This window comes from Salmo salar, chromosome 14, assembly GCF_965601325.2.
Source record: "Salmo salar chromosome 14, fSalSal1, whole genome shotgun sequence".
Taxonomy (NCBI): Eukaryota; Metazoa; Chordata; class Actinopteri; order Salmoniformes; family Salmonidae; genus Salmo; species Salmo salar.
The window spans coordinates 36329302-36354648 of NC_138304.1; the positions used below are offsets into that span (position 1 = coordinate 36329302).

Sequence of the window (25347 nt, forward strand, 5' to 3'; positions counted from 1 at the left end):
TTATGGGTGCGGTTATCACACAATACACCCACTAATAATCTTCTGTCAAAATAATCTTCTGTCTATAAGGCTATATAGGCTATAATCACTCAAATACAAGACAACATGATACTATTTCAGATTTACATCAGAAATGTATACTATTTTCTGTCTGTCTGCTTTAAGCAATCCGCCTTGTGGGGCAGCCCTCCCTTTGAAAGTGGTGTCTTTTGGTTTCTCCCAAGATGATGTTCCAGATCCCTTTAAAATCTCCTGACTGCTACCTCTGCGCGATGAAGTTTGGAGCGGCGCCGACAAAGCGATACTGACAGACGTGGCTGGAAATGACTATTTTTTTTGCAGAACACTTTCTGTGAGTAAATGTATTTAACCAATTACGAGTTTGGCGCAAATTATATTCTCCGAAATTGGACTAATGGACAATCCTGCTACTGGCTGTCTAATCTGAAATTGGCCGCATATGTTCCTAAAACGACTCGCCATTATGATCCTTTCACTCTGGTGCAAGTAAAACTTGTATTTCTCACGCATCGCAAGACAGGGAAAGATACCTCACAACAAGACGGTTTGCAATATAAACGTTTGGAACGGGATGTTTTATCCCTCTGAAGTCATATTCTACATCGAAATGGATCAGGCACCTCCAGGTATTTGTTGGATCTGTAATCATTATGCATATTATCATATTAATCATCACTTCCAACGATGATAGAACGTTGACATTTGGCCAGTTGTGCACACACAGGTGTCTGTGCTGGTACATTATTGTGTGTCCTCTCTATGGGCTTTGCCCAGACATGCAAAGTGCAATTCGCTGCTTGCCAATTACGTAATACTTTTCTGGTGGACTTGCTTGACGCGGTGGTTTTGCTCTTTGTCTTGCTTCGTGTTACTAAAGAGATATATCAAAATTAAACATGATATTTTTGGTCGTAGGTTGGTGAAATACTCTGTATCGTATTATTATGTTATAACGCATTTTACCAGCGCGTGAACAATGTTGAGTGGAGAAGAAATTCCGCATGAAACGACTGCTTTGTTCCCCTTTCTCCTCTAGTCTACTGTAGCCGACCATATTTAATTCGTACGCAAGCACTGAAAGCCTACCAACTTGTCGCATGATTTATTTTCAAACTACAAATTCACGTGTAGCCTATCCTACTTGATGTGATATTGTAATAGTTTAGAATATATCACATCGTGTGATATTTTTCATTCAGTAGTCTCTATAAGCGATTACAGTGAATGACATGGTGCATTGGCCTGGTTTGTGTCAAAGAGAGGGACAATTCCCTGTATTGCATGAACTGAAATACCTAATTAATGTATCTTTATATGTGCTTTTATAAACTCTATTCCTCATGATACGGTATTTGTGTATTAGCCCCTAGGCTACTTTACATCATGACACAACCTCCAGAGTGATGGGCACAGTCACACATACACACACGTACACACACGTACACATACATACAGTTGAAGTCGGAAGTTTACATCAACCACTCCACAAATTTCTTGTTAACAAACTATAGTTTTGGCAAGTTGGTTAGGGCATCTACTTTGTGCATGACACAAGTAATTTTTCAACAATTGTTTATAGACAGATTATTTCATTTATAATTCACTGTATCACAATTCCAGTGGGTCAGAGGTTTACATACACTAAGTTGACTGTGCCTTTAAACAGCTTGGAAAATTCCAGAAAATTATGTCATGGCTTTAGAAGTTTCTGATAGACTAATTGACATTATTTGAGTAAATTGGAGGAGTACCTGTGGATGTATTTCAAGGCCTACATTCAAAGTCAGTGCCTCTTTGCTTGACATCATGGGAAAATCAAAAGAAATCAGCCAAGAAGTCGGAAGTTTACATACACCTTAGCCAAATACATTTAAACTACGTTTTTTTACAATTCCTGGCATTTAATCCTAGTACAAATTCCCTGACTTAGGTCAGTTAGGATCACCACTTTCATTTAAGAATGTGAAATGTCAGAATAACAGTAGAGAGAATTATTTATTTCAGCTTTTATTTTTTTCATCACATTCCCAGTGGGTCAGAAGTTTACATACACTCAATTAGTATTTGGTAGCATTGCCTTTAAATTGTTTAACTTGGGTCAAATGTTTTGGGTAGCCTTCCACAAGCTTCCCACAATAAGTTGGGTGAATTTTGGCCCATTCCTCCTGACAGAGCTGGTGTAACTGAGTCTGGTTTGTAGGCCTCCTTGCTCGCACACGCTTTTTCAGTCCTGCCCACACATTTTCTATAGGATTGAGGTCAGGGCTTTGTGATGGCCACTCCAATACCTTGACTGTTGTCCTTAAGCCATTTTGCCACAACTTTGGAAGAATGCTTGTGGTCATTGTCCATTTGGAAGACCCATTTGCGACCAAGCTTTAATTTCCTAACTGATGTCTTGAGATGTTGCTTCAATATATCCACATAATGTTCCATACTCATGATGCCATCTATTTTGAAGTGCACCAGTCCCTCCTGCAGCAAAGCACCCCCACAATATGATGCTGCCACGCCCGTGCTTCACAGTTGGGATGGTGTTCTTCGGCTTGCAAGCCTCCCCCTTTTTCCTCCGAACATAACAATGGTCATTATGGCCAAACAGTTCTATTTTTGTTTCATCAGACCAGAGGACATTTCTCCAAAAAAGTACGATCTTTGTCCCCATGTGCAGTTGCAAACCATAGTCTGGCTTTTTTATGGCGGTTTTGGAGCAGTGGCTTCTTCATTGCTGAGTGGCCTTTCAGGTTATGTCGATATAGGACTCGTTTTACTGGGGATATATATACTTTTGTACCTGTTTCCTCCAGCATCTTCACAAGGTCCTTTGCTGATGTTCTGGGATTGATTGCACTTTTCGCACCAAAGTACGTTAATCTCTAGGAGACAGAACGCGTTTCCTTCCTGAGCGGTATGACGTCTGCGTGGTCCCATGGTGTTTGTACAGATGAACGTGGTACCTTCAGGTGTTTGGAAATTGCTCGCAAGGATGAACCAGACTTGTGAAGGTCTACCATTTTTTTCTGAGGTCTTGGCTGATTTTATTGAGATTTTCCCATGATGTCAAGCAAAGAGTTTGAAGGTAGGCCTTGAAGTACATCCACAGGTACACCTCCAATTGACTCAAATTATGTCAATTAGCCTATCAGAAGCTTCTAAAGCCATGACATCATTTTCTGGAATTTTCCAAGCTGTTTAAAGGCACAATCAACTTAGTGTATGTAAACTTCTGACCCACTGGAATTGTGAATTATAAATTAAATAATCTGTCTGTAAACAATTGTTGGAAAAATGACTTGTGTCATGGACAAAGTGGATGTCCTAACCAACTTGCCAAAACAAATAGTTTGTTAACAGGGAATTTGTGGAGTGGTTGAAAACAAGTTTTAATGACTCCAACCTAAGTGTTTGTAAACTTCTGACTTCAACTGTACATACATACATACATACATACATGCATGCATGCATGTATGCATGCATGCATGCATACAGTAGGTGTGCAGGGTGAATTTAGCTGAGTCTAGTAGGAATCCAGGGTTTCAGCTTCTGCTGCCTGTCTGCCATAGTGCTTTTGCACCTGTCTTGTGCTTATTTTACAGTTGTTAAAAAAAGAGAGAGCGGAGGAAGCGAGAAACCCGCATTTCCTCTTGACTGAAGTTATGTGCAATTCTGCTACAGGTTCCTGAAAGGCACTACTGTCCTGTAGTGAAACATATCTCCTTTCTCCTCCTCTTGATGTGGTCTTCTCCCCTCATCCCCAACCCCCTCTTGTCATTTTTGGAGAGATCCAGACGTTTTTTGTTGTTTTTAGTTTTAAAATGTATATGGAAAAGTTAAAGCTGCAATATGTAACTTTTCACATATAAATGTGATTCTCTACACTATACTTGCTTGTTTTGTCTCATAAACGGAAAATAGGGGAACTATTAGAATTTTTGCAACCGGGATATAGCAGAGCGATTTCTGCATAGTGCACCTTTAAGAGAGTTTAGAAAGTCTGAAAAATGTAATTGTTTTATATATGATCATAACTTTAGAATCCTCCCTGAAGATGGATGGTTTATGGTTTTGGGCGGTTGCAGTTTGGACACTGGACAAGCAGGGGATGTAAAATGTACCCCACTCAAAGTTTGTCTTACATTTGCACTTTACTGACAGACCAGTGAAAATGGGCAGAATTTGCAGCATTTACATTTGCTTTAACTTCATTGTTGGTTTTTCTGACCTGTTGAAAAATATGTAAAATCTATTTCCCCTGCAAGAAAAAAAATATTAAAAGCATACTGGAGTTAGCCGGCTTTGTGTGTGTGAACCTACCCTCTTTTTCACTGACCGATCTTGTCCTCCGTCTTTGTTTCAGAGCATGTGGCAGTCTGGCATGTTGTCAGTCCTGATATGGTCGATCTGGGCCATTAGGACAGAAACTGTTATCAGCTGGGGACATGCCTAGACTTGTCTGGAGATTTGACAGTGTCTGGAGAGAGTGTGTGTGTATGGGGGGGTTGAATAGAGATGCACCCCCCCACTTGTGCTGAAACAGCTTTTTCTTACAAACTGTCATCCTGATCTGATCTCTCTTTCTTTCAGCTCTCCCTCCCAGGTCAGCCAAACCCATTACCTCCTTCATGAACGACAACTGCCTAAGGGAAGCCCCAGTATATCCCCTGCAGGATGCCGAGTGGTACTGGGGAGACATTTCCAGGGAGGAAGTCAACGAGAAGCTCCGCGACACACCTGATGGTTCCTTCCTGGTTCGTGACGCTTCCACTAAGACACAAGGAGACTTCACGCTAACGCTGAGAAAAGACGGGCACAGCAAGCTGATTAAGATATACCACCGTGAGGGGAAGTATGGCTTTTCAGAGCCCCTGACCTTCTGCTCTGTAGTGGAGCTCATCTGGCACTACCAGCACCATCCTCTGGTGGAATACAACGCTGTACTGGATGTCATGCTCACACACCCCGTGTCCCGCTTCCAACAGGTAGGCAATAGGCACCTCTCATCTGCTATTTCAAGACGGTCTTCAAAGAATGCAATAGAGTTGAGTTGACATTTGTCAGGGAAGGAAATTTGCCTTTGGTTTCGTAACTAAATTGAAGACAATCATCATACACAGACAACAAGTTTATGTCTGCTGGACCAGCCGTGAGTTTCATAAATGTATTAAATATGTATGTCTGTATCCAGGATGAGCAGGTGAAAGTGGACAGTGTTGATGTGGCCGGGAGGAAGCTACAGGAGTACCACAGTCAGTACCAGGAGAAGAGTCAACAGTTTGACTGTCTGTACGAGGCCTACACTAAAACCTCACAGGAGATCCAGATGAAGAGAACTGCGATAGAGGCCTTTAACGAGACCATGCTGATCTTCGAGGAGCAGTGTCTCGAGCAGGAGCGTTATGGGGAGGAGTGTGAGAGGAGCATTCGATCTAAGGGAACAGAGAAGGACTTGGAGAGGTGAGTCTGGTAACTAGTCTGGTTGCATCTTGGTCTATCTCACATGGAATGTGAGACGTATGCTCATAGTGTGGATAGATGGATGTCTTTTTATTGTTTCCTCCCTCCGACTTGCATGCAGCTGTGGTTCAGCTCAGGCCAGTGGCACTACCCCTGACCCTTCTTTTGACCCCTCATGACCTTTGCCCTTTGCCCCCCAGATTCCTGATGAACTATGAGAAGCTAAAGTCTCGGCTGGGGGAGATCTATGACAGTAAGGTCCATCTGGAACAGGACCTGAGGACCCAGGTCCAGGACTACAGAGAGACAGACAGGAGGATCAACAGTCTCAGGCCTGACCTCATAGAGCTACGCAACATCAGAGACGAGTACCTAAAGTACATTACAATACTTCTATTTTATTCTATTCTATTAAAGTCACTGTTAATGAAAAGTAGCTTTTTTCAAACACTTGGCACAGACATTCATTTTTTGTCTCTTTGCTTTTCAGTTGGCTGAATCACGAAGGTGTGCAACAGAAACGCATTAACGATTGGCTGGGGTTCCAAGACAATAGCAGTGACAAGTAAGTATTTCACATTATAGACCTAAATTGTTATAATACTTCTTAATTGTATTTAGTTGTGGTAAGAAATGCTTGTAGTGCTTATAACTGTTTAGAACTTATTCAATACTAATGTATAAATAGTATGCACACTACTTACTTATCATTTACGATTCTTATCAATTATTGTTAAATGTTCTTTCTGGTGTGTGCAGCACCTACGTGTTGAAGGGCGAGAGTGAGAGACTGGCACACCATGACGAGGGGAGCTGGTTCGTGGGCGAGCTAAGCAGGACGCAGGCTGAGGAGATGCTGATGGACAAACCCACCGGAACCTTCCTGATCCGCGAGAGCAGCAAGCAGGGTTGCTACGCCTGCTCCGTAGTGTGAGTGTCCTCTTCCTGTGAAAAAATAACAATATGTAAATGGTCATGAAGGAAGGTAGACTAGGAAGAATATGGGAATACTGCTACACTGTTTTATAGGCTCTTGTTAAGTTACTTCACTGTGATCCATGTTCCCAAGGCTACACTGGTACTAACCTATATTTTTATTTTGTATCCTTTCAGTGTTAATGTAGAAGTGAAGCATTGCATGATTTATAGCACGCCACGTGGCTATGGCTTCGCTGAGCCCTACGACCTCCACTGCTCTCTGAAGGAGCTCGTTCTGCACTACCGCCTCAACTCCCTTGCACAGCACAACCAGGCTCTGGACGTCCGGCTGGAGCACCCTGTCCACGTCACTCCTGTCTCGTCAGCCTTGGCACACACAGCCACAGAGGACTGCCTGCTACAACAGACGGAGGAACACCACCTTCTACAGACTCAAACTAAACTACCTGCTGGACTCCCTGCAGCCGCTCCGGAGATGTAGATTAGTCAGCTGTGGGGCGTGTTTGCGTACTGTAGCATCCTACAAGGATTACTTTAGGGTGGACGTGTTTGCGTACTGTAGCTATCCTACGAGGACTACTGGAGGACGGACGTGTTTGCGTACTGCAGCTATCCTACGAGGACTACTTTAGGGTGGACATGTTTGCGTACTGTAGCTATCCTACGAGGACTACTTGAGGGCAGACGTGTTTGCGTACTGTAGCTATCCTACGAGGACTACTGGAGGACGGACGTGTTTGCGTACTGTAGCTATCCTACGAGGACTACTTGAGGGCGGATGTGTTTGCGTGCTGAAGCAACTTGAGGGCAGACGTGCTTGCGTACTGAAGCTATCCTACGAGGACAACTTGAGGGTGTTCTTTTCTCGAAGAAGAATGTGTGAAATTTGCACTAGGATGATTCCAACGGATTGGTGAATGTAATTTCACTTAATTGGAACTTTGACCGGAACTTGAATGTCAGCTAGGACTTTGTTTTTTTATAAGATTCTGTTTGCTATTTGTTTTTTTGTACCCATTTTTCACCTTTTCTTTCATGGGATTTTATTTGTTTTAGTGGGCCTGGTCATCCGGGAGATGACTGACTACATATACTACGTCACAATATGTCAGGTGCTGTTTTTTATTTGGACTTCTAGGGTCCCATTTTGACAACACAAGTACTGGTGCTAATGTAAAATGAGACTGTAATGCACCCAATACCTTGGAATTTAGAATTTATTTCAAAACATTTTAATTGTTGTGATGTCCATGCACAGAAGATCATAAAAGTGGATTTAGAATATAATGGTACAGAAAAACAAGATGGCTAACTCAGTGGCGTAGCTAGCTGTGGTATACATACCAAACATGTTCTGGGTATTTCAGTACATAGTCATGCAAATATAGGAACTGATGTGGCGCATCTTGACAATAGCGCAGTTTTTTTTTTTTTTGACAAAATATAACCCAGTTACCAGTTGATATGTACTGTATGTAGCATAAACAATTTTCTGGATATCCTTAGAATGACATTTTCCATATTGTATCCAATAACCAAAGCACTTGCTATTAGTGATAAAGTATATATTCCGACCAGAAAATTACATTTATGGTGATGGCGGAAAACACACCACACGTGCTTGATCAAAACATAAATTGAAGTACTGTATATTATATTCTGTTATTCAAAGTATAAGCTTTTTGTATTTTTTGATATTATATATTTTCTGAAATATGCCACAGAAGATGAAAGCTTGAGGAAAGTGCAATCCAACAGTATTTGTAATTTTAGAAATTCATTATTATAATTATGGGGGGTCATCAGCTTTTGCCACAGAAATGCACTAACTTTTAATTGGTGGCGTTATTCATCTGATGACGTGACCTTTTAAGAACATTGTGTGAACTGCCAGAGATGCGGAAGTGTACATTCTGTCTCTATTACTTGAACTGTGGCATTGCTCAATAAGAGCGATTAATATTTCCTCATGACATGTAGGCCTACATAGCTTAAGAGGAAAATAATACATTTTGCTCTTGGCACATATGTCAAGTTTGAGGACAAAAGACACTCTGTATTGAGATACTGTAAAACGTTTGTGGTTGGTTTGATGGAGGGTGTTTTAGTCATTCTTAAAAACTAGACAGGAGCATTGAGGAAACTCCTGGGGCGACTTTAAGCAATGTGAGATTCTCTTTTTTCTTGCTGAAGACAATAAACTGATGAGGGTTTTGTTGAAGTTGTGTTGTCCTTGTTCCACTTCTTCCAAGTGTGTGTTAATGCAACCAATCAATTACAATATATATCTTATGAAGACATCACTATGCCTTTAAATTTTGCTGCCAATCCTACACACGAGGCGGGAGTGAAATCTCTCACCCGAGCAGCTGCTTATGGACAGATCATCCCCCCAGCCTCAGGACATCCTTTCACCTCTATAATATCCTGGTGTGATGAGAGTGATTGAGAAGGGACATAGGGACATAACACATGAGTCAATCAGAGACAGAGAGAGAAAAAACATGGCGACATGGGTCAAATGAGAAAGAAGGGATGAGGGTTTCCATTAGATAAGATAGCCACAAAGTCAGATTCTACAAAAAAGATCTTTGGTGTTAATTTAAGGTTAGGGTTAGGAATAAGGTTAGAAGGGTGGTTAAATGTAGGGTTAGGGTTAGGAATAAGGTTAGAAGGGTGGTTAAATTTAGGGTTAAGGTTAGGAATCAGGTTAGAAGGGTGGTTAAATTTAGGGTTAAGGTTAGGGTTAGGAATAAGGTTAGAAGGCTGGTTAAATTTAGGGTTAGGGTTAGGAATAAGCTTAGAAGGGTGGTTAAATTTTGGGTTAGGGATAGGTTTAAAGTCAAATTTGAAAGCTGCGAAGTTCAACTTTTTGGGAGAAGACAAAATTCGCATAGAAATGTGATAGATCTTTCATTCTCATTGAAAGCAAGTTTAAGAAGCCAACCTGGTCTCAAAGCACGTAAATACAAGATACCCCATTTAATATATGTTACGTTTGGTATGGTTACATAAGACAGATGGTTACTTGAGGCAAAAATGACGGACAACCTTAACATTTTCGCTAATTAGCAACTTTTAAACTACTTACTACTTTTTAGCTACTTTGCAACTACTTAGCATGTTAGCTAACCCTTCCCCTAACCTAACCTTAACCCGTTTAGCTAACCCTTCCCTTAACCCTAAGCCTTTAACCTACCTAACTCCTACCTAACCTTAACCCCTAACCTAGCTAACGTTAACGAGCTACAGTAGCTAACGTTAGCCACCTAGCTAGAATTTGTAACATATCATACGTTTTGCAAATTCGTACACATTTTGTACGTTTTGCAAATTAGTAAACATATTGTATATTTTGTAAATTCGTAACATAACGTAACATAATCACTCAAAATGAGTGATGGAAATGTATACATACCATACGAAACGTAACATATCATACTAAATGGAGTATCACGGATATACGTACAGAATAATACGAAATGCTCTGAGACCAGGTTGAAGAAGCAGTAGATCTGTTCTATGTTCATTATTTCTATGCTCTCTGGTTTTGCATACCGGTTTAAAACAGCTGGAAATACTATATTTTTGGTTATCGAAAAGCAATTTCACAGTGGTTTAGATGGTACAATGATTCTTTACACTATAATTGCTTGTTTTGTCACATAAACTGAAGTTTATGTTGCAAACTATTACAATTTTAGCAACCAGGAAATGGAGGAGCAATTTTTGCATAGTGCATATTTAAGAAGAGAAATTGTAGAAATGGGCAGGGTTTAGAGAGTGGACAGGACAGCCTGCTTGGCGGGAAGGATGGACCAGATGCAGTGGAGTCAGGACAGCCTGTATGTTCTCACTGCAACCGTGCCAGCCACCATGAGCTGCTGCTGACTCACTACCAGGGTGTGTGTGTGTCTGCGTGTCAGTGTGTTCCTGATTATAAAGTGGACAGAAGGCAAAGCATCACCGAGACAGATTACACGAGACAGATTGCACAGGTTAATTTTGCACTGCAACACCGAGTGACAGAATGACAGCTCCGATTACACCTCCAATTTAGCCCTTCATTTTCGTCCCAACTTCACTTTATCAGTTTGAGCCTAATAATCGATGCTACCTGGTTTGAACTCTCTGACTGACTTGACCTGAAACTGTCTTCCCGCCATAACCCTCATCTCTTTCCCTCATGGCAATATTTGCACATTTGCATTCTTCCATTGATAATCCACGTACTGTTTTATTTATTTTTGCAATCCCTTGCTTTCTTACTATCACCATCCCACCTTCGAAATAACTTCAGAGCAAGGAGTGCTTGAGGAGAATGAATTACCTTTGTAGTAACACCTAAAATACTGTTTCCACTAGTTACTACAGTCACAAAGTAAAAATGGTCTATATCGTAAAAAATAATGAAAACAAAAATGTGCTTTTTGGTTTTAAATTAAGGTTAGGGTTAGGCATAAGGTTAGCAGTGTGGTTCATGTTAGGTTTAAAATCAAATTTTGAGCCGAGGAATATAAGAAATAGGCGGGGTTTATGACTTTGTGGTTTTGGTAACTAGTGACAACCCTAAACTACACCGTCAAACATGCTCTCAGGCATTGGCAATTGAGCCAATGACGGCCCTCTTCCCTCTGTCTCTGTCTGCCTCTCCGGTTCCACACCAACCTGGTCCACCAATGAAACGGCGAACAGATCTCTGACTGGCAGCCAATCAGCAGCCAGTTGCTATGTTGGAGTCAGACTGTAGCCCAGTGACTGACACTGGTGATTCTTTCCTTTCACCAGCATATATACACTTGGATGGTTTGTGGAAGGCATGAAAAAATGTGGTTAGTTATGTATACATTGTCTGTTTTGTAATACTGCAGAATCTTGAAAGTCCCCAAACATTAAACAAAAATTGTCCTAACTGCTTCATGACATCCAGTCAATGCTCACACAATTACAAAGAATAGGGCTATCCTCGTTATACAATTTGTTTTAATGTCATTTCAACCCAGTAAAAATCTTATTTTATTAACTGTAATTTTATTATATACATGCTTGCTTAGATTTTTACTTGTTTTATCAATTTTATCCAGGCCTGCTGTGTATTTTATCACTACTGTGCACACATTGTTCCATTGCTGAACCGTTCTTGCCGCCAGTGTTGACTGAATCATTTATCCTATTTATTTGGTATTATAAACTGGGTTGTTCGAGGCCTGAATGCTGATTGGCTGACAGCCGTGGTTTATCAGACCATATACCATGGGTAGACAAAACATGTATTTTTACTGCTCTAATTACGTTAGTAACCAGTTTATAATAGCAATAAGGCACCTCGGGGGTTTGTAGTATATTTCCAATGACTTGACCTGAAACTGGCACTCCGCGTTGTGTCGTGCTTAGAAGGGCCCTTAGCCATGCTATATTGGACATATACCACACAACCTTGGGCCTTATTGCCTAATTATAAACGAGGTAGTTTGGGTCCTGGATGCGGATTGGCTGAAAGCTGTGGGGTATGACACAAAATTACTTGTTTACTGTTCTAATTACGTTGGTGACCAGTTTATAATAGCAATAAGGCAACTCTGGGATTTGTGTTATATGGGGTTGCATCGTGCCTAAGAACAACCCTTAGCCAAGGTATATTGGCTATGTACCACACCTCCTCGGGCCTTATTGCTTAATTATATTAGTCAAGTGACTGTCTATCCCAGGGCATTACTACCTCAGGGATCTAATTTATTTATAAACAAAATCTATAAGCAAATAATTAACTGTTTATAGACTACTTAGAATCCCTTCATTAAGTTTTACCATGAAGTCTTATATTGTCCCATGTTTATGTAACCTTACATGGTTGTTTTCAGGCTTGACCTTTTGGCAAAGGCTACCTCTGGCATCTCTGGTCAGGTAGAGGGTTTTGGCCAGACGTTCTGCTGGTTCAGCAGGGGTAGTAGGCTACTACCTCCTGCTGACTGACCGCCCTATGCTTGCTAACAAACCATCCAGGGGGATTCTAATCCAGCAAATAAGATCTGTAGGAGCTAGTTTGGCAGCCAGGGGATCCATCTTTCACACACTGTCCTCCTCTAAATAAACCTCATAACCCTTCTTCACTCACCCTCATCATATAATTATATTAATTCATGTATTTATTTATCCAGGAAAATCCACTTACAATTGCCACAGTTTACCCGGAAGTCCTCTTTTCCATCCCAGTTACTCTCACGAGTCTTACCTGATCAGTTTGAGTCCACTTGCACCGAGTATGACCTCTGATTTAACTACGGAACCCAATTGGCCCGGGCCCCCTCATAATCCTCATAAAATTATCTCACCTCTGTCTGTGAACAAGAACCTCCGTCCACCTCGACAGTCAACCGTGTAAAGGTGTTCAGCTCTGAAAGATTAATATGGCTGGCCACTGGACTGACACAGGGCCAGTGTCACTTGGATGTGGCCTGGGATTGGAAACCATTAGCTACATGCAGATGGCTGGAGGGCCACTGGGGACTAATCACGGAGGAATTAGAGCTGGAAGTGTAAGGATGGCAAGGTCAGCCAGGAGGAGTAAGAGGATATAAGACCTATAGTCAGACGAAGATACTCTACTGATGATATCCCCCACAAGGCCACAGAACAGACTACATTTGATATTAGGGAGATACACGAGATACAAAACCTCACTGAATGGATATCAGGTGTACCCTGCACCTGAATGGATATCAGGTGTACACTGCACCTGAATGGATATCAGGTGTACACTGCACCTGAATGGATATCAGGTGTACCCTGCACCTGAATGGATATCAGGTGTACACTGCACCTGAATGGATATCAGGTGTACACTGCACCTGAATGGATATCAGGTGTACCCTGCACCTGAATGGATATCAGGTGTACACTGCACCTGAATGGATATCAGGTGTACCCTGCACCTGAATGGATATCAGGTGTACCCTTCTGCCCTGCATCTTAGAGACTGCTGCCCTATGTCCATAGAGTCATTGAACACTGGTCACTTTAATAATTTTTAAATACCGTTTTACCCACTTTATATGTATAAATTGTATCATGGCTCATCCTATATAACTACTGCTGTACATACCTTTTCTATTCTAATACTGTCCATACTTTCTATATTCCCTATTCTGGACCGAAAGCTAATTTCCTGCAATTCTGTCCATTTTGCCATGGAGTTTTGTACTGTGCATTTAAATACAGTATTTGCGACATAGCTCATTCTAATATTTGTACTACTGAACAGTACATTGCATTTTAGTTACACTGTTAATACACACCGTATATTTATTTCTATACTGGATTCTTGACATAGCTCACTCTAATATATCTACTGCTGTACATATCATTCTTGTGTAAATTAATTTGCTGTATATACGTGTAGATTGCATTTGGATTACTGTTACAGTGCTATTTGAATTGTTAATTGAATTTGTTCCACCATTTCTTGATTTAATTTATAATTTCAAAACATTTGACATTTTACTGCGTTGTTAGGAGCTAGTAACATAAGCATTTCATTGCACCTGCTATAACATCTGCTAAACTTTGTACGCAACCAATAAACTTTGACTTGATGTATAGATTCAATTTATAAAGGGCTAACTAGTGAAGAAGAAGAGGGATTTGAAGATCTTCTTTAAATCGCATTAGCTAATTGAACCAATTTCTTGATTGTCTTGATTAATTGACCTTTTTAACCTTAAGGTTAAAGAGGAACAGGTTTCAGACACCGTGAACAGGGTTCCAGACAATCAAATCATCCAAATGTCCCAAAAATGAAAGAAGTAATGGGTTGGTGGGCTAGAAATGTCCACCCTGTGTCTGTCAGGCCAAAGAAAGTCTATTTAACGACAGTCAATAGGTTCAGGTTCAAAAAGTAAATTGAATGAATTCACTTTCCGTACAGTAGCCTATGTTCTACAAAACCCATTAACAAGCTTGTTATAGGCTTACTGTCCTGATTCTGCTCTAATTGACATATCTGATTAGCCAGTTGTTTCACACAGTTAATGGCCATAATGTTAATAGCTTAAGCACTAAGCAGGGGCTACAGGCAAGTGTGCAGTAAGTGCATGTAGGGGCCATGTAAAGCCTCAAAACCGTCTGATCTCGCAAGCTTACATGAATGGTTCACAACCAATAGCGCAGCGGAAATCAGTCTGGTGGATTATATACAAGGCTAGGGTCCATGACCTCTTAAACCCTATTTAAAAAATGTGAACACTCACTGTGTGCCCTGTCATTTAACAATCAACAGCACTGTGGGCAAATTATAACCAAACTACAGAAAAGATAAAGATATTGCAAACTATGGGCCATGTCTTGCTTTTCCTTGAACAAGTGCTACATGCAGAATTATAGAAATAATAATCATGTGGTTTTAACTCAATGACTGTGGCCTTCATTTTGGTAGGCACGCAGGCAGCAATGCAGGCCTTTGGTCCCAACCCTGGTTATTTTTTGCATGTGCTTCACTTGCACGCTAAGGGCAATGATGCCATCTACTGGTGTTGACTTCATTATACGTTTGGTATTTGCTTAGTTAGCCCTAGTATTCCATCCACTCAAGACCGTACAGTCGATCCAGAAAAAAGATTGACAGATCTGTTTGCGGAAGTTGCCTGCTGGAAATGAACTAACTGGAAAACTTAATGTGGACTAGCAAGCAACTGTGCAGGTTGGTGTATTATATTTCCTTTGTGTAGACAAGGTTCCATTTGAACATTTTCGATTATTGTCGTGATTTACCATTCAAATAATAAAATGGTCTGACCCTATCTGTCACATAATTTAGCAGGCGCTAACGTTAGCTAGCTAACTGACGTTAGCTGCAGGTATGTTTGCTTACCAACCAACTGATCTCTAGGGCGACGGTACACTAGTAGCCAGACTAGTGGGACACACCAATCCATCTGATGATGCAGCTATACTTTTTATACCGTGAACTAAATTAACATTATTGTAAATCCATCTTGGTCTGGTTGCTAGTAAGTGAGGTGAACTAACTTCATTCTTTTTGTATCCAAGATTTAGCTAGCAACCACAGAGCAAAGTCACAGATCAATGGTGGATGAAATGCTGTGTTTTATAGCAAATATGTTGTCATGAGCTGGTTGTACAGTTTGAACTAGTCCAGATGGTGGTGGTGATATCAAAAAGGTCCCTTGTTTTTATAACTGATACATGAACAGTTATATAATGCATCACTTGAACTCAATAGAGGAAAGAATTCATCCCCCTCTATTTCTTGTTCTCACAAACACAGTTGAAGACAAGAGCAACAGACAGAACACCAGCATCAAATATTTGGCACTTTTTATCATAATGATGTTATTTTGTATTGTAACGTTATACCAACTTGTTACATTCTCAAATGTAACATAACATACTGTGTCATCTTTCATGTTTCTCGTGCTCTTCTGCCTAGAGTCAGATGATGTGTCCACTTGAAGAGTCCTGCACCATGAAGCAGCAGTAAGGGTAGACTGTGTCTGTGACACTGCCCCTGTCTCTTTCCCTCCCTGTCACTGAGCCACCATGTCCTCTGTGACGTTTCCACCTCGCTCCCCACCTGGGAGCAGTGGCTGTGGCAGCGGTGACATACCTGCAACTAGTGTGACGACCCAGTCCGCTGAGCAGGCTCTGTTTGCATCGGACCGCTACGCCCGACTCATCCTGGCCCAGATGAACAAGATGCGCCTCCGGACAGATTTCTGTGACGTAAGGCTGCGGCTGGGAGGCCGTGTGTTCAGTGTCCACAAGCTGGTCCTGGCTGCCAGCAGCCCCTACTTCTCCGCTCTCTTCTCTGGGGGGATGAGCGAGGCAGACAAGGAAGAGGTCCAGATCCTGGGGGTGGAGGCACCAGTGTTTGAGGTCCTGCTGGAGTTCATATACACAGGTTCGCCCTGTCAGGAAATGTACCATTTACTGAGTGTGTAGTGTACAGTAGTGTGTTCATACAAAGAACAGTAAGTAATACATGATACAGATTTCTTTGTGTTTCTTTGAACTGAACCCGTCCAGGTATGATTAACGTGACGGTGGAGAACATGCAGGAGCTGATGGTGGCAGCAGACATGCTGCAGCTGAGTGAGGTGGTGTCTATCTGTGGAGAGTTCCTCAAGGGCCACATGGACCCGTCCAACTGTGTGGGGGTATACCAGTTCCTTGAGCAGATCGCCTGCATGGACATGCTGGCGTTCACTGAGAACTACATCCAGGTCCACTTTCTGGAGGTGCTACGCATGGTCTCTTTCTTCCTCCATCTCTGTCTGTCTTTAGATTCTCTCTTCCCTCCTTTCCTCTCTGAGGCTCTTTTCTCCTTTCATCTCATTCTAATCTGCTGAGGGTGTGTAACCTGTTACCACTGACATCAAAAAACAAAATCACATTCAAAACATCTGACCTTTAGGTGTGTGTGTCGGACGAGTTCTGGGGCCTGTCCAAGGGCCAGCTGGTGAAGCTGCTGCGCAGCGAGGAGCTGCGAATCGAGGATGAGTACCAGGTGTTCACGGCGGCCATGGACTGGGTCCTACAGGACGTGACCAAGAGGAAGAAGCATGTGGTGGAGGTGCTGGACCCAGTCAGGTTCCCCCTGCTCTCCCCACAGAGACTCTTCAAGTACATCGAAGGTTAGATGGAAAGATGTTTCCTCCTGATTTGTCAGGAAGGAATGTCCTTATTTCTCCTGATTTATCAAGAACTGATTTTCTTAGATCCTTTTTTATTCCTCACACCATTAAAATGTACTTATCCCCAAACCAGTATCTTTCCCCCTTATTTTTATTGTTGTGCTGCTAATCGATGACATCATATAATTTCTCCGTGTAGGCATTTCTGACTTCAGCCTGCGGGTGGCGCTGCAGACACTGCTGAGGGAATACACAGAGGTCAGCAAGTCTCCCAAAGAGAATAAGATGTACAGCCTGTTACAGCCAGCCAAGATGAGGCCAAGGAGAAAGGCCAGGAAATACCTCTATGCCATAGGTAGGTAAACCTCAGTTTAGAACATGGCCACCTTTATATGTTGACGAAAACAGAACTGGGGTGGCCATTTTTGTTGTAGCATCTTCAGTGTAAACTCAACAGATTATATGAGTACCAGTTCGATCCAAATTTAATTATTCCATTTCATGAAGTGATCCAGGCTGTTGCGTCACGGTTGGTTTCCCCTGTCTCAGGAGGCTACACTCGACTGCAGGGCGGCCGTTGGAGTGACAGCCGGGCCCTGAGCTGCGTGGAACGCTTTGACTCATTCAGCCAGTACTGGACCACCGTGTCCTCCCTGCACCAGGCCCGTAGCGGGCTGGGAGTGGCTGTGCTGGAGGGCATGATCTATGTCGTGGGAGGTGAGACTCTCATTTTATTTATTTAGGATAGTCAGGATAGTCCACTCAGTAATGAGTCCTGTCTGTGTGGTTCTGTGTTTGTTTGTGCAGAGAACATGCCATGTGTTTCAACATGTGTCTTCCTCAGGGCATTACAGGTATGTTTCTAGTATTCTGTTTCTTGTCATTTCCCAGGGGAGAAGGACTCCATGATATTTGACTGCACAGAGAGATACGACCCGGTGACTAAGCAGTGGGCAGCTGTGGCCTCTCTCAACTTCCCTCGATGTGGTGTCGGGGTCTGCCCCTGTCATGGGGCTCTCTACGCACTGGGTAAACTAACGAAGCCAAGGCCTTGATTGGGAATACATGCTTAATTTTTCCCCTCCTTGAAGTCATCACATATCTAACATGATTGGACAGGTGAAAGTAAGGTTTCCACTGCATAGCTTTCACCAAAACAGTCATGTCAGATCAGTTATTTTTTTTAAAGAAGGGAATGAAGAAATTAGTGTTTAAGAGTCTTTCACTTGGGTCTATGGGATAAGGTATTAATACCATGTCTCCTCACCATGTCTCCTTCCTGCAGGTGGTTGGGTTGGATCAGAGATAGGGAAAACAATGGAGCGCTACGACCCGACAGAGAATAAGTGGGAGATCATTGGAAGCATGGCAGTGCCTCGGTATTACTTTGGATGCTGCGAGTTACAGGGTAATTCAATTCATACAACAACAATACATAAAACATTTACAACAGAATATACTGTATCAATATAATTGCTTCCGCTGTCGCAATGACGGAATTTTTCTGAATGGCCGCTGATCATTCCCATCTCCCCTATGTCTAGGCTTCATCTATGTGATCGGGGGGATCAGTGATGAGGGGATGGAGCTGCGTTCTGCGGAGGTGTACGACCCCATCTCCCGGCGCTGGAGTGCCCTGCCCGTCATGGTGACCCGGCGGGCCTACGTGGGCGTGGCCTGCCTCAACAACTGCATCTACGCTGTGGGGGGCTGGAACGAGGCACTGGGCTCCCTGGAGACGGTGGAGAAATACTGCCCTGAAGAGGTGAGGGAGTTATGGTGGATTTATACAGTGCATTCGGAAAGTATTCAAACCCTGTTCCCTTTTCCACATTTTGTTACGTTAGCCTTATTGTAAAATAATGAGAAAGCGAGAATAGGTTTTTAGACATTTTTGCAAATGTATTAAAAAAAATACAAAACATACCTTATTGACATAGGTATTCAGACCCTTTGCTATGAGCTCAGGTGCATCCTGTTTCCATTGATCATCCTTGAGATATTTCTACAACTTGAATGGAGTCCACCTGTGGTAAATTCAATTGATTGGACATGATTTGGAAAGGCACACACCTGTCTATATAAGGTCCCACAGTTGACAGTGCATGTCAGAGCAAAAATCAAGTCATGAGGTCGAAGGAATTGTCCGTAAAGCTCAGAGACAGGATTGTAGAGGCACAGCTCTGGGGAAGGGTACCAAAACATTTCTGCAGCATTGACGGTCCCCAAGAACACAGTGCCCTCCATCATTCTTAAATGGAAGAAGTTTGGAATCACCAAGACTCTTCCTAGAGTTGGCTGCCTGTCCAAACTGAGCAATCAGGGGAGAAGGGCCATGGTCAGGGAGGTGACCAAGAACCTGATGGTCACTCTGACAGAGCTCCAGAGTTCCTCTGGAGATCGGAGAACCTTACAGATGGACAACTATCTCTGCAGCACTCTACCAATCTACTCCTCAGTAAAATGCACATGACAGCCCACTTGGAGTTTGCCAAAAGGCACCTAAAGACCCTCAGACCATGAGAAACAAGATTCTCTGATCTAAAGAAACCAAGATTTAACTATTTGGCCTGAATGCCAAGCGTCACATCTGGAAGAAACCTGGCACCATCCCTGCGGTGAAGCATAATGGGGGCAGCATCACGCTGTGGGGATGACTTTAAGTGGCAGGGACTGGAAGACTAGTCAGGATCGAGGGAAAGATGAACGGAGCAAAGTACAGAGAGATCCTTTATGAAAACCTGCTCCAGAGCTCTCAGGACCTCAGACTGGGGCGAAGGTTCACCTTCCAACAGGACAACGACCCTAAGCACACAGCCAAGACAATGCAGGAGTGACTTTGGGACAAGTCTCTGAATGTCCTTGAGTGGCCCAGCCAGAGCCCGGACTTGAACCTGATCGAACATCTCTGGAGACCTGAAAATAGCTGTGCAGCAACGCTCCCCATCCGACCTGACAGGGTTTGAGAGGATCTGCAGAGAAGAATGGGAGAAACTCCCCAAATACAGGTGTGCCAAGCTTGTAGCGTCATACCCAAGAAGACTCTAGTCTGTAATCACTGCCAGAGGTGCTTCAGCAAAGTACTGAGAAAACATGTAAATGTATGATTTTTTAAAATTGCAAACATTGTCATTATGGGGGGGGGGGGGGCAATTTAATCAATTTTAGAAAAAGGCTGCAACTTAGCAAAATTTGTAAAAAGTCAAGGGATCTGAATACTTTCCGAATGCACTGTAAATACAGCATTGTTTAAAAAGCCACACGTTGTCACCATACCTCATCATAGCTTTATGTACAGTTGAAGTCGGAAGTTTACATACACGTATGTTGGAGTCATTAAAAGTTGTTTTTTAACCACTCCACATATTTCTTATTAACAAACAATAGTTTTGGCAAGTCGGTTACGACATCTACTTTGTGCATGACACAAGTCATTTTTCCAACAATTGTTTACAGACAGATTATTTCACTTATAATTCACTGTATCACAATTCCAGTGGGTCAGAAGTTTACATACACTAAATTGACTGTGCCTTTAAACAGCTTGGAAAATTCCAGAAAATGATATCATGGCTTTAGAAGCTTCTGATAGGCTAATTGACATAATTTGAGTGTACCTGTGGATGTATTTCAAGGCCTACCTTCAAACTCAGTGCCTATTTGCTTGACATCAAAAGAAATCAGCCAAGACCTCAGAAAAAAAATTGGAGACCTCCACAAGTCTGGTTCATCTTTGGGAGCAATTTCCAAACGCCTGAAGGTACCACGTTCATCTGTACAAACAATAGTACGCAAGTATAAACACCATGGGACCACGCAGCCGTCATACCGCTCAGGAAGGAGACGCGTTGTCTCCTAGAGATGAACGTACTTTGATGCAAAAAGTGCAAATCAATCCCAGAACAACAGCAAAGGACCTTGTGAAGATGCTGGAGGAAACAGGTACAAAAGTATCTATATCCACAGTAAAACAAGTCCTATATCGACATAACCTGAAAGGCCGCTCAGCAAGGAAGAAGCCACAGCTCCAAAACCGCCATAAAAAAGTTAGACTACGGTTTGAAACTGCACATGGGGACAAAGATTGTACTTTTTAGAGAAATGTCCTCTGGTCTGATGAAACAAAATTATAACTGTTTGGCCATATTGACCATCGTTATGTTTGGAGGAAAAAGGGGGAGTCTTGCAAGCCGAAGAACACCATCCCAACCGTGAAGCACAGGCGTGGCAGCATCATGTTGTGGGTGTGCTTTGCTGCAGGAGGGACTGGTGCATTTCACAAAGTAGATGGCATCATGAGGCAGGAAAATTATGTGGATATATTGAAGCAACATCAAGACATCAGTCAGGAAGTTAAAGCTTGGTCGCAAATGGGTCTTCCAAATGGACAATGACCCCAAGCATACTTCCAAAGTTGTGGCAAAATGGCTTAAGGACAACAAAGTGAAGGTATTGGAGTGGCCATCACAAAGCCCTGACCTCAATCCTATAGAAATTTTGTGTGCAGAACTGAAAAAGCGCGTGTGAGCAAGGAGGCCTACAAACCAGACTCAGTTACTCTGTCAGGAGGAATGGGCCAAAATTCACCTAACTTCTTGTGGAAGGCTACCCGTAACGTTTGACCCAAGTTTAACAATTTAAAGACAATGTTACCAAATACTACTTGACTGTATGTAAACTTCTGACCCACTGGGAATGTGATGAAATAAATAAAAGCTGAAATAAATCATTCTCTCTACTATTATTCTGCCATTTCACATTCTTAGGATCACCACTTTATTTTAACTGACCTAAAACAGGGAATTTTTACTAGGATTAAATGTCAGGAATTGTGAAAAACTGAGTTTAAATGTACTTGACTAAGGTGTATATAAACTTCCGACTTCAACTGTAGATGGAAACACTACAACGCCTCTGATTTCCCTCAGACGGTCTCTCTCAACTCTGTATCCATTACTCCTTCCCTCTAAAAGGAGAAATGGGTGGAGGTGGCCCCCATGGCAGTGGCGAGGGCCGGGGTGTCCGTGTCAGCCGTTAATGGACTGCTGTACGCCGTGGGGGGACGGGCCTCCAGCAGAGACTTCTCGGCCCCCGTGACGGTGGACTCTGTGGAGATTTACGACCCCCACCTGGACACCTGGACGGAGATTGGCAACATGATCACCAGTCGCTGTGACGGGGGCGTGGCCGTGCTCTGAGATTGAGCCCTAGTAGAACCAAGGGAGGTGGTTCGGTGAACCACGAAACCTGATGAGTAGCTGTTTTCTTTTTTTCTGGAACAAACCTCATTCTCAGACGAGAATAGGGTTTTATGTCTGGTACCGTGAGATTACATGATGAGTAACTTTGCCTGAGATCTGGATACTTGAGTTAGCTACAGAGCTATAAATGCGCCAAATATGCGCCAAATACAACAGGTGTAGACCTTAGTGAAATGCTTACTTACAAGCCCTTAACCAACAATGCCGTTTTAAGAAAATACCTATAAAAAAAGTGAGATAAGAATAACAAATAATTAAAGAGCAGCAGTAAATAACAATAGCGCGGCTATATACAGGGCATACAGGTACAGAGTCAATGTACGGGGGCACCGATGTCGAGGTAATTGAGGTAATATGTACATGTAGGTAGAGTTATTAAAGTGACTATGCATAGATAGAGTAGCAGCAGCGTGGGAGGGGACAATGCAAATAGTCTGGGTAGCCATTTGATTATCTGTTCAGGAGTCTTATGACTTGGGGGTAGAAGCTATTTAGGAGCCTCTTGGACCTAGACTTGGCGCTCCGGTACCGCTTGCCGTGCGATAGCAAAGAGAACAGTCTATGACTAGGGTGGCTGGATTATTTGACAATTTTTAGGGCCTTCCTCTGACACCGCCTAGTATAGAGGTCCTGGATGGCAGGGAGCTTGGCCCCAGTGATGTACTGGGCCGTATGCACTACCCTCTGTAGTGCCTTGCGGTCGGAGGCCGAGCAGTTGCCATACCAGGCAGTGATGCAACCCGTCAGGATGCTCTCGATGGTGCAGCTGTAAAACCTTTTGAGGATCTGAGAACCCATGCCAAATCTTTTCAGTCTCCTGAGGGAAATAGGTTTTGTCGTGCCCTCTTCACGACTATCTTGGTGTGCTTGAACCATGTTAGTTTGTTGGTGATGTGGACGCCAAGGAACTTGAAGCTCTCAACCTGCTCCACTACAGCCCCGTCGATGAGAATGGTAGCGTGCTTGGTCCTCCTTTTCCTGTAATCCACAATCATCTCCTTTGTCTTGATCACGTTGAGGGAGAGGTTGTTGTCCTTGCACCACACGGTCAGGTCTCTGACCTCCTCCCTATAGGCTGTCTCATCGTTGTCGGTGATCAGGCCTACCACTGTTGTCATCAGCAAACTTAATGATGGTGTTGGAGTCGTGCCTGGCCGTGCAGTCATGAGTGAATAAAAAAACATATTTCTAAGTTTAACAAACCATAGAACTCTATGCACAACTAATACTTTGAACAATTTACACAGTAAAAAAAATATACATTTACTAGAAAAACTGCAGATGCAAAGTTTCGTAACAGAATTACAGTAAAATCTCCCTCAGTTTTATTCTGTACCAAACTTTAACGGCACAGTTCTTAATGGAAATGTGTTTTTGTAAAATTTCCATTGGAAATTGTTCAAAGTAGGCATTGTGCATAGAGTTCTATGGTTTGTTTAACTTTGTAATCATTGGTTTTCTGTTTGACATATTTTAAAGTGAGTCTCAGCGTAATTCCGTTATGAATTTGCCCTTAGTGGGCTGACTCTGTGGTGCAGCAGGAGACTGGGTTTGCTACCCAGGTTGGACACACTAGACAACTGCATATGACGTTCTTAGCCATATCAAAGACGAGTCCTCAAGTTCATTATCAACATGGCCTTCACCAGCAATGTATTTAACTTTTGAACAGCAGTGGCAGAACGCCGCAGCAGAATCGAATTCCGTTATCTGCTATACCCATGGTCACACATTGTACTCTGTTAGCTAATGGAGGGTGAACTACAGTTGGGATGAGACTTGTAGAATACTCTTTTGAGCTCTTCACAGAGCATGAACACAGAGAATTTTTTAGCTAGAAGAGTTTGGTGTTTTCAAAATACAAGACAAATCACTTTCTGTGGACTTCGAGTGGAATAGATGGATTTCAGAATGTTTGGATTGTTTTGTTATTCTGGATTGTTTTTTTTTATTGCTTTTATGTAACTGAACTAGACGTACACTGAGCCAAACGGATGACTGGGACACTGCCAACCAAGAAACTGTTGATTCAAATGAGCTGGCTAGGCTACAGTACTTACTCCCAGTCAGTCACATGGCAGACCCATCTGTCTCCATCAATCAGTCACTTCACTGTTCTGTTTCAGAGAAGTGTGCCAGTGTTTCTGGATGGTCAATAGCTTTCATTGTTACTGTATTGTCTCAGCTTATTTGTGTGAACTTAAAAACATTGCCACTTTCAGGACCATTATATTCTCCACTGAAGTGTATGAAGGATGTTTGTCTGTTTCTGAGAATGGGATGGCTGGCTGTCACTCTTTGTGATATCCTATCAATTGTTTCAACCTGTGCACTTTAAATGGAAATTTGAATATACATTTTGCCCAACTTCAATTTCTCAAAATTACCACCAAAACTATGTTTAACTTCCATGAGAGTTGTGAGTTATCCATGTTGACTGAAGGTTGACTGACTGCTAGTGCAATGGGCTTCATGTGTTTACACTGAGTTATATTAAACCTTGTACTGCACTTACTTGACTGCTGAAGGAAGAAGCTACTATGAGAAAAATGTTACTTATGGCCCCTCGTGAAACTTTGTTACGGTTGGAAATGGTAAGCTTATGGTATCGTTCTGCTGTGCTCACAGCGTTTGTTAAATGATCACTAAGGTACATTACTCTGTAGTAGAACTGTTGCACTCAGTATTTCTGTTTAATATGTCTCATTGACTGAAACGCAGCCATTGTGTATATAAAACAAACAACAAAAAAAACACTGTAAATATCAGTGCCTTTTTTAGTCAGTACTCACTATTCCAAAAACACTGAGAAATGTCCCTTTGTTTGAAAATACTGTAGCTTGTATTACCTTCATTTGGCAACGGCACTAGATTAAAGTTAATTTAGATTTCAATTCTCACCTGTTGAGTAACGGATGTGTCATGAATAACACATTGATTAAAAGAAAATTCATGTGAAAATGTCTTTTTTTTTGTTTTAAACAATGTTGCACCACCTCCATTTTCTCCCGTTAACTCCTACT

General features: G+C 42.3%; 2 protein-coding genes across 3 annotated transcripts; both read left to right on the forward strand.

Annotated features, from left to right (window-relative positions):
* Nucleotides 1-252: 252 nt before the first annotated feature.
* LOC106569403 (phosphatidylinositol 3-kinase regulatory subunit gamma) lies at nt 253-8635 on the forward strand. 2 transcript variants are annotated; one of them, XM_014140740.1, is made up of 7 exons: nt 253-647; nt 4606-5000; nt 5207-5475; nt 5676-5852; nt 5966-6040; nt 6235-6405; nt 6589-8635. In XM_014140740.1, exons 1-7 carry the CDS (start codon nt 593-595, stop codon nt 6893-6895), a joined length of 1449 nt encoding a protein of 482 aa, XP_013996215.1. In that variant the 5' UTR covers nt 253-592; the 3' UTR covers nt 6896-8635. The 2 variants fall into 2 exon arrangements, with proteins under 2 accessions (XP_013996215.1, XP_013996216.1); XM_014140741.3 differs by having other exon boundaries at nt 262-352.
* A 6367-nt stretch (nt 8636-15002) lies between these two features.
* ipp (intracisternal A particle-promoted polypeptide) lies at nt 15003-25285 on the forward strand. The gene is made up of 10 exons (XM_082960936.1): nt 15003-15109; nt 15862-16330; nt 16456-16667; nt 16844-17063; nt 17263-17418; nt 17613-17780; nt 17955-18092; nt 18349-18471; nt 18608-18828; nt 22037-25285. The coding sequence occupies exons 2-10, from the start codon at nt 15970-15972 to the stop codon at nt 22259-22261; spliced, it is 1824 nt and encodes a 607-aa protein (XP_082817062.1). The 5' UTR covers nt 15003-15109; nt 15862-15969; the 3' UTR covers nt 22262-25285.
* The last annotated feature ends 62 nt before the right edge of the window (nt 25286-25347 follow it).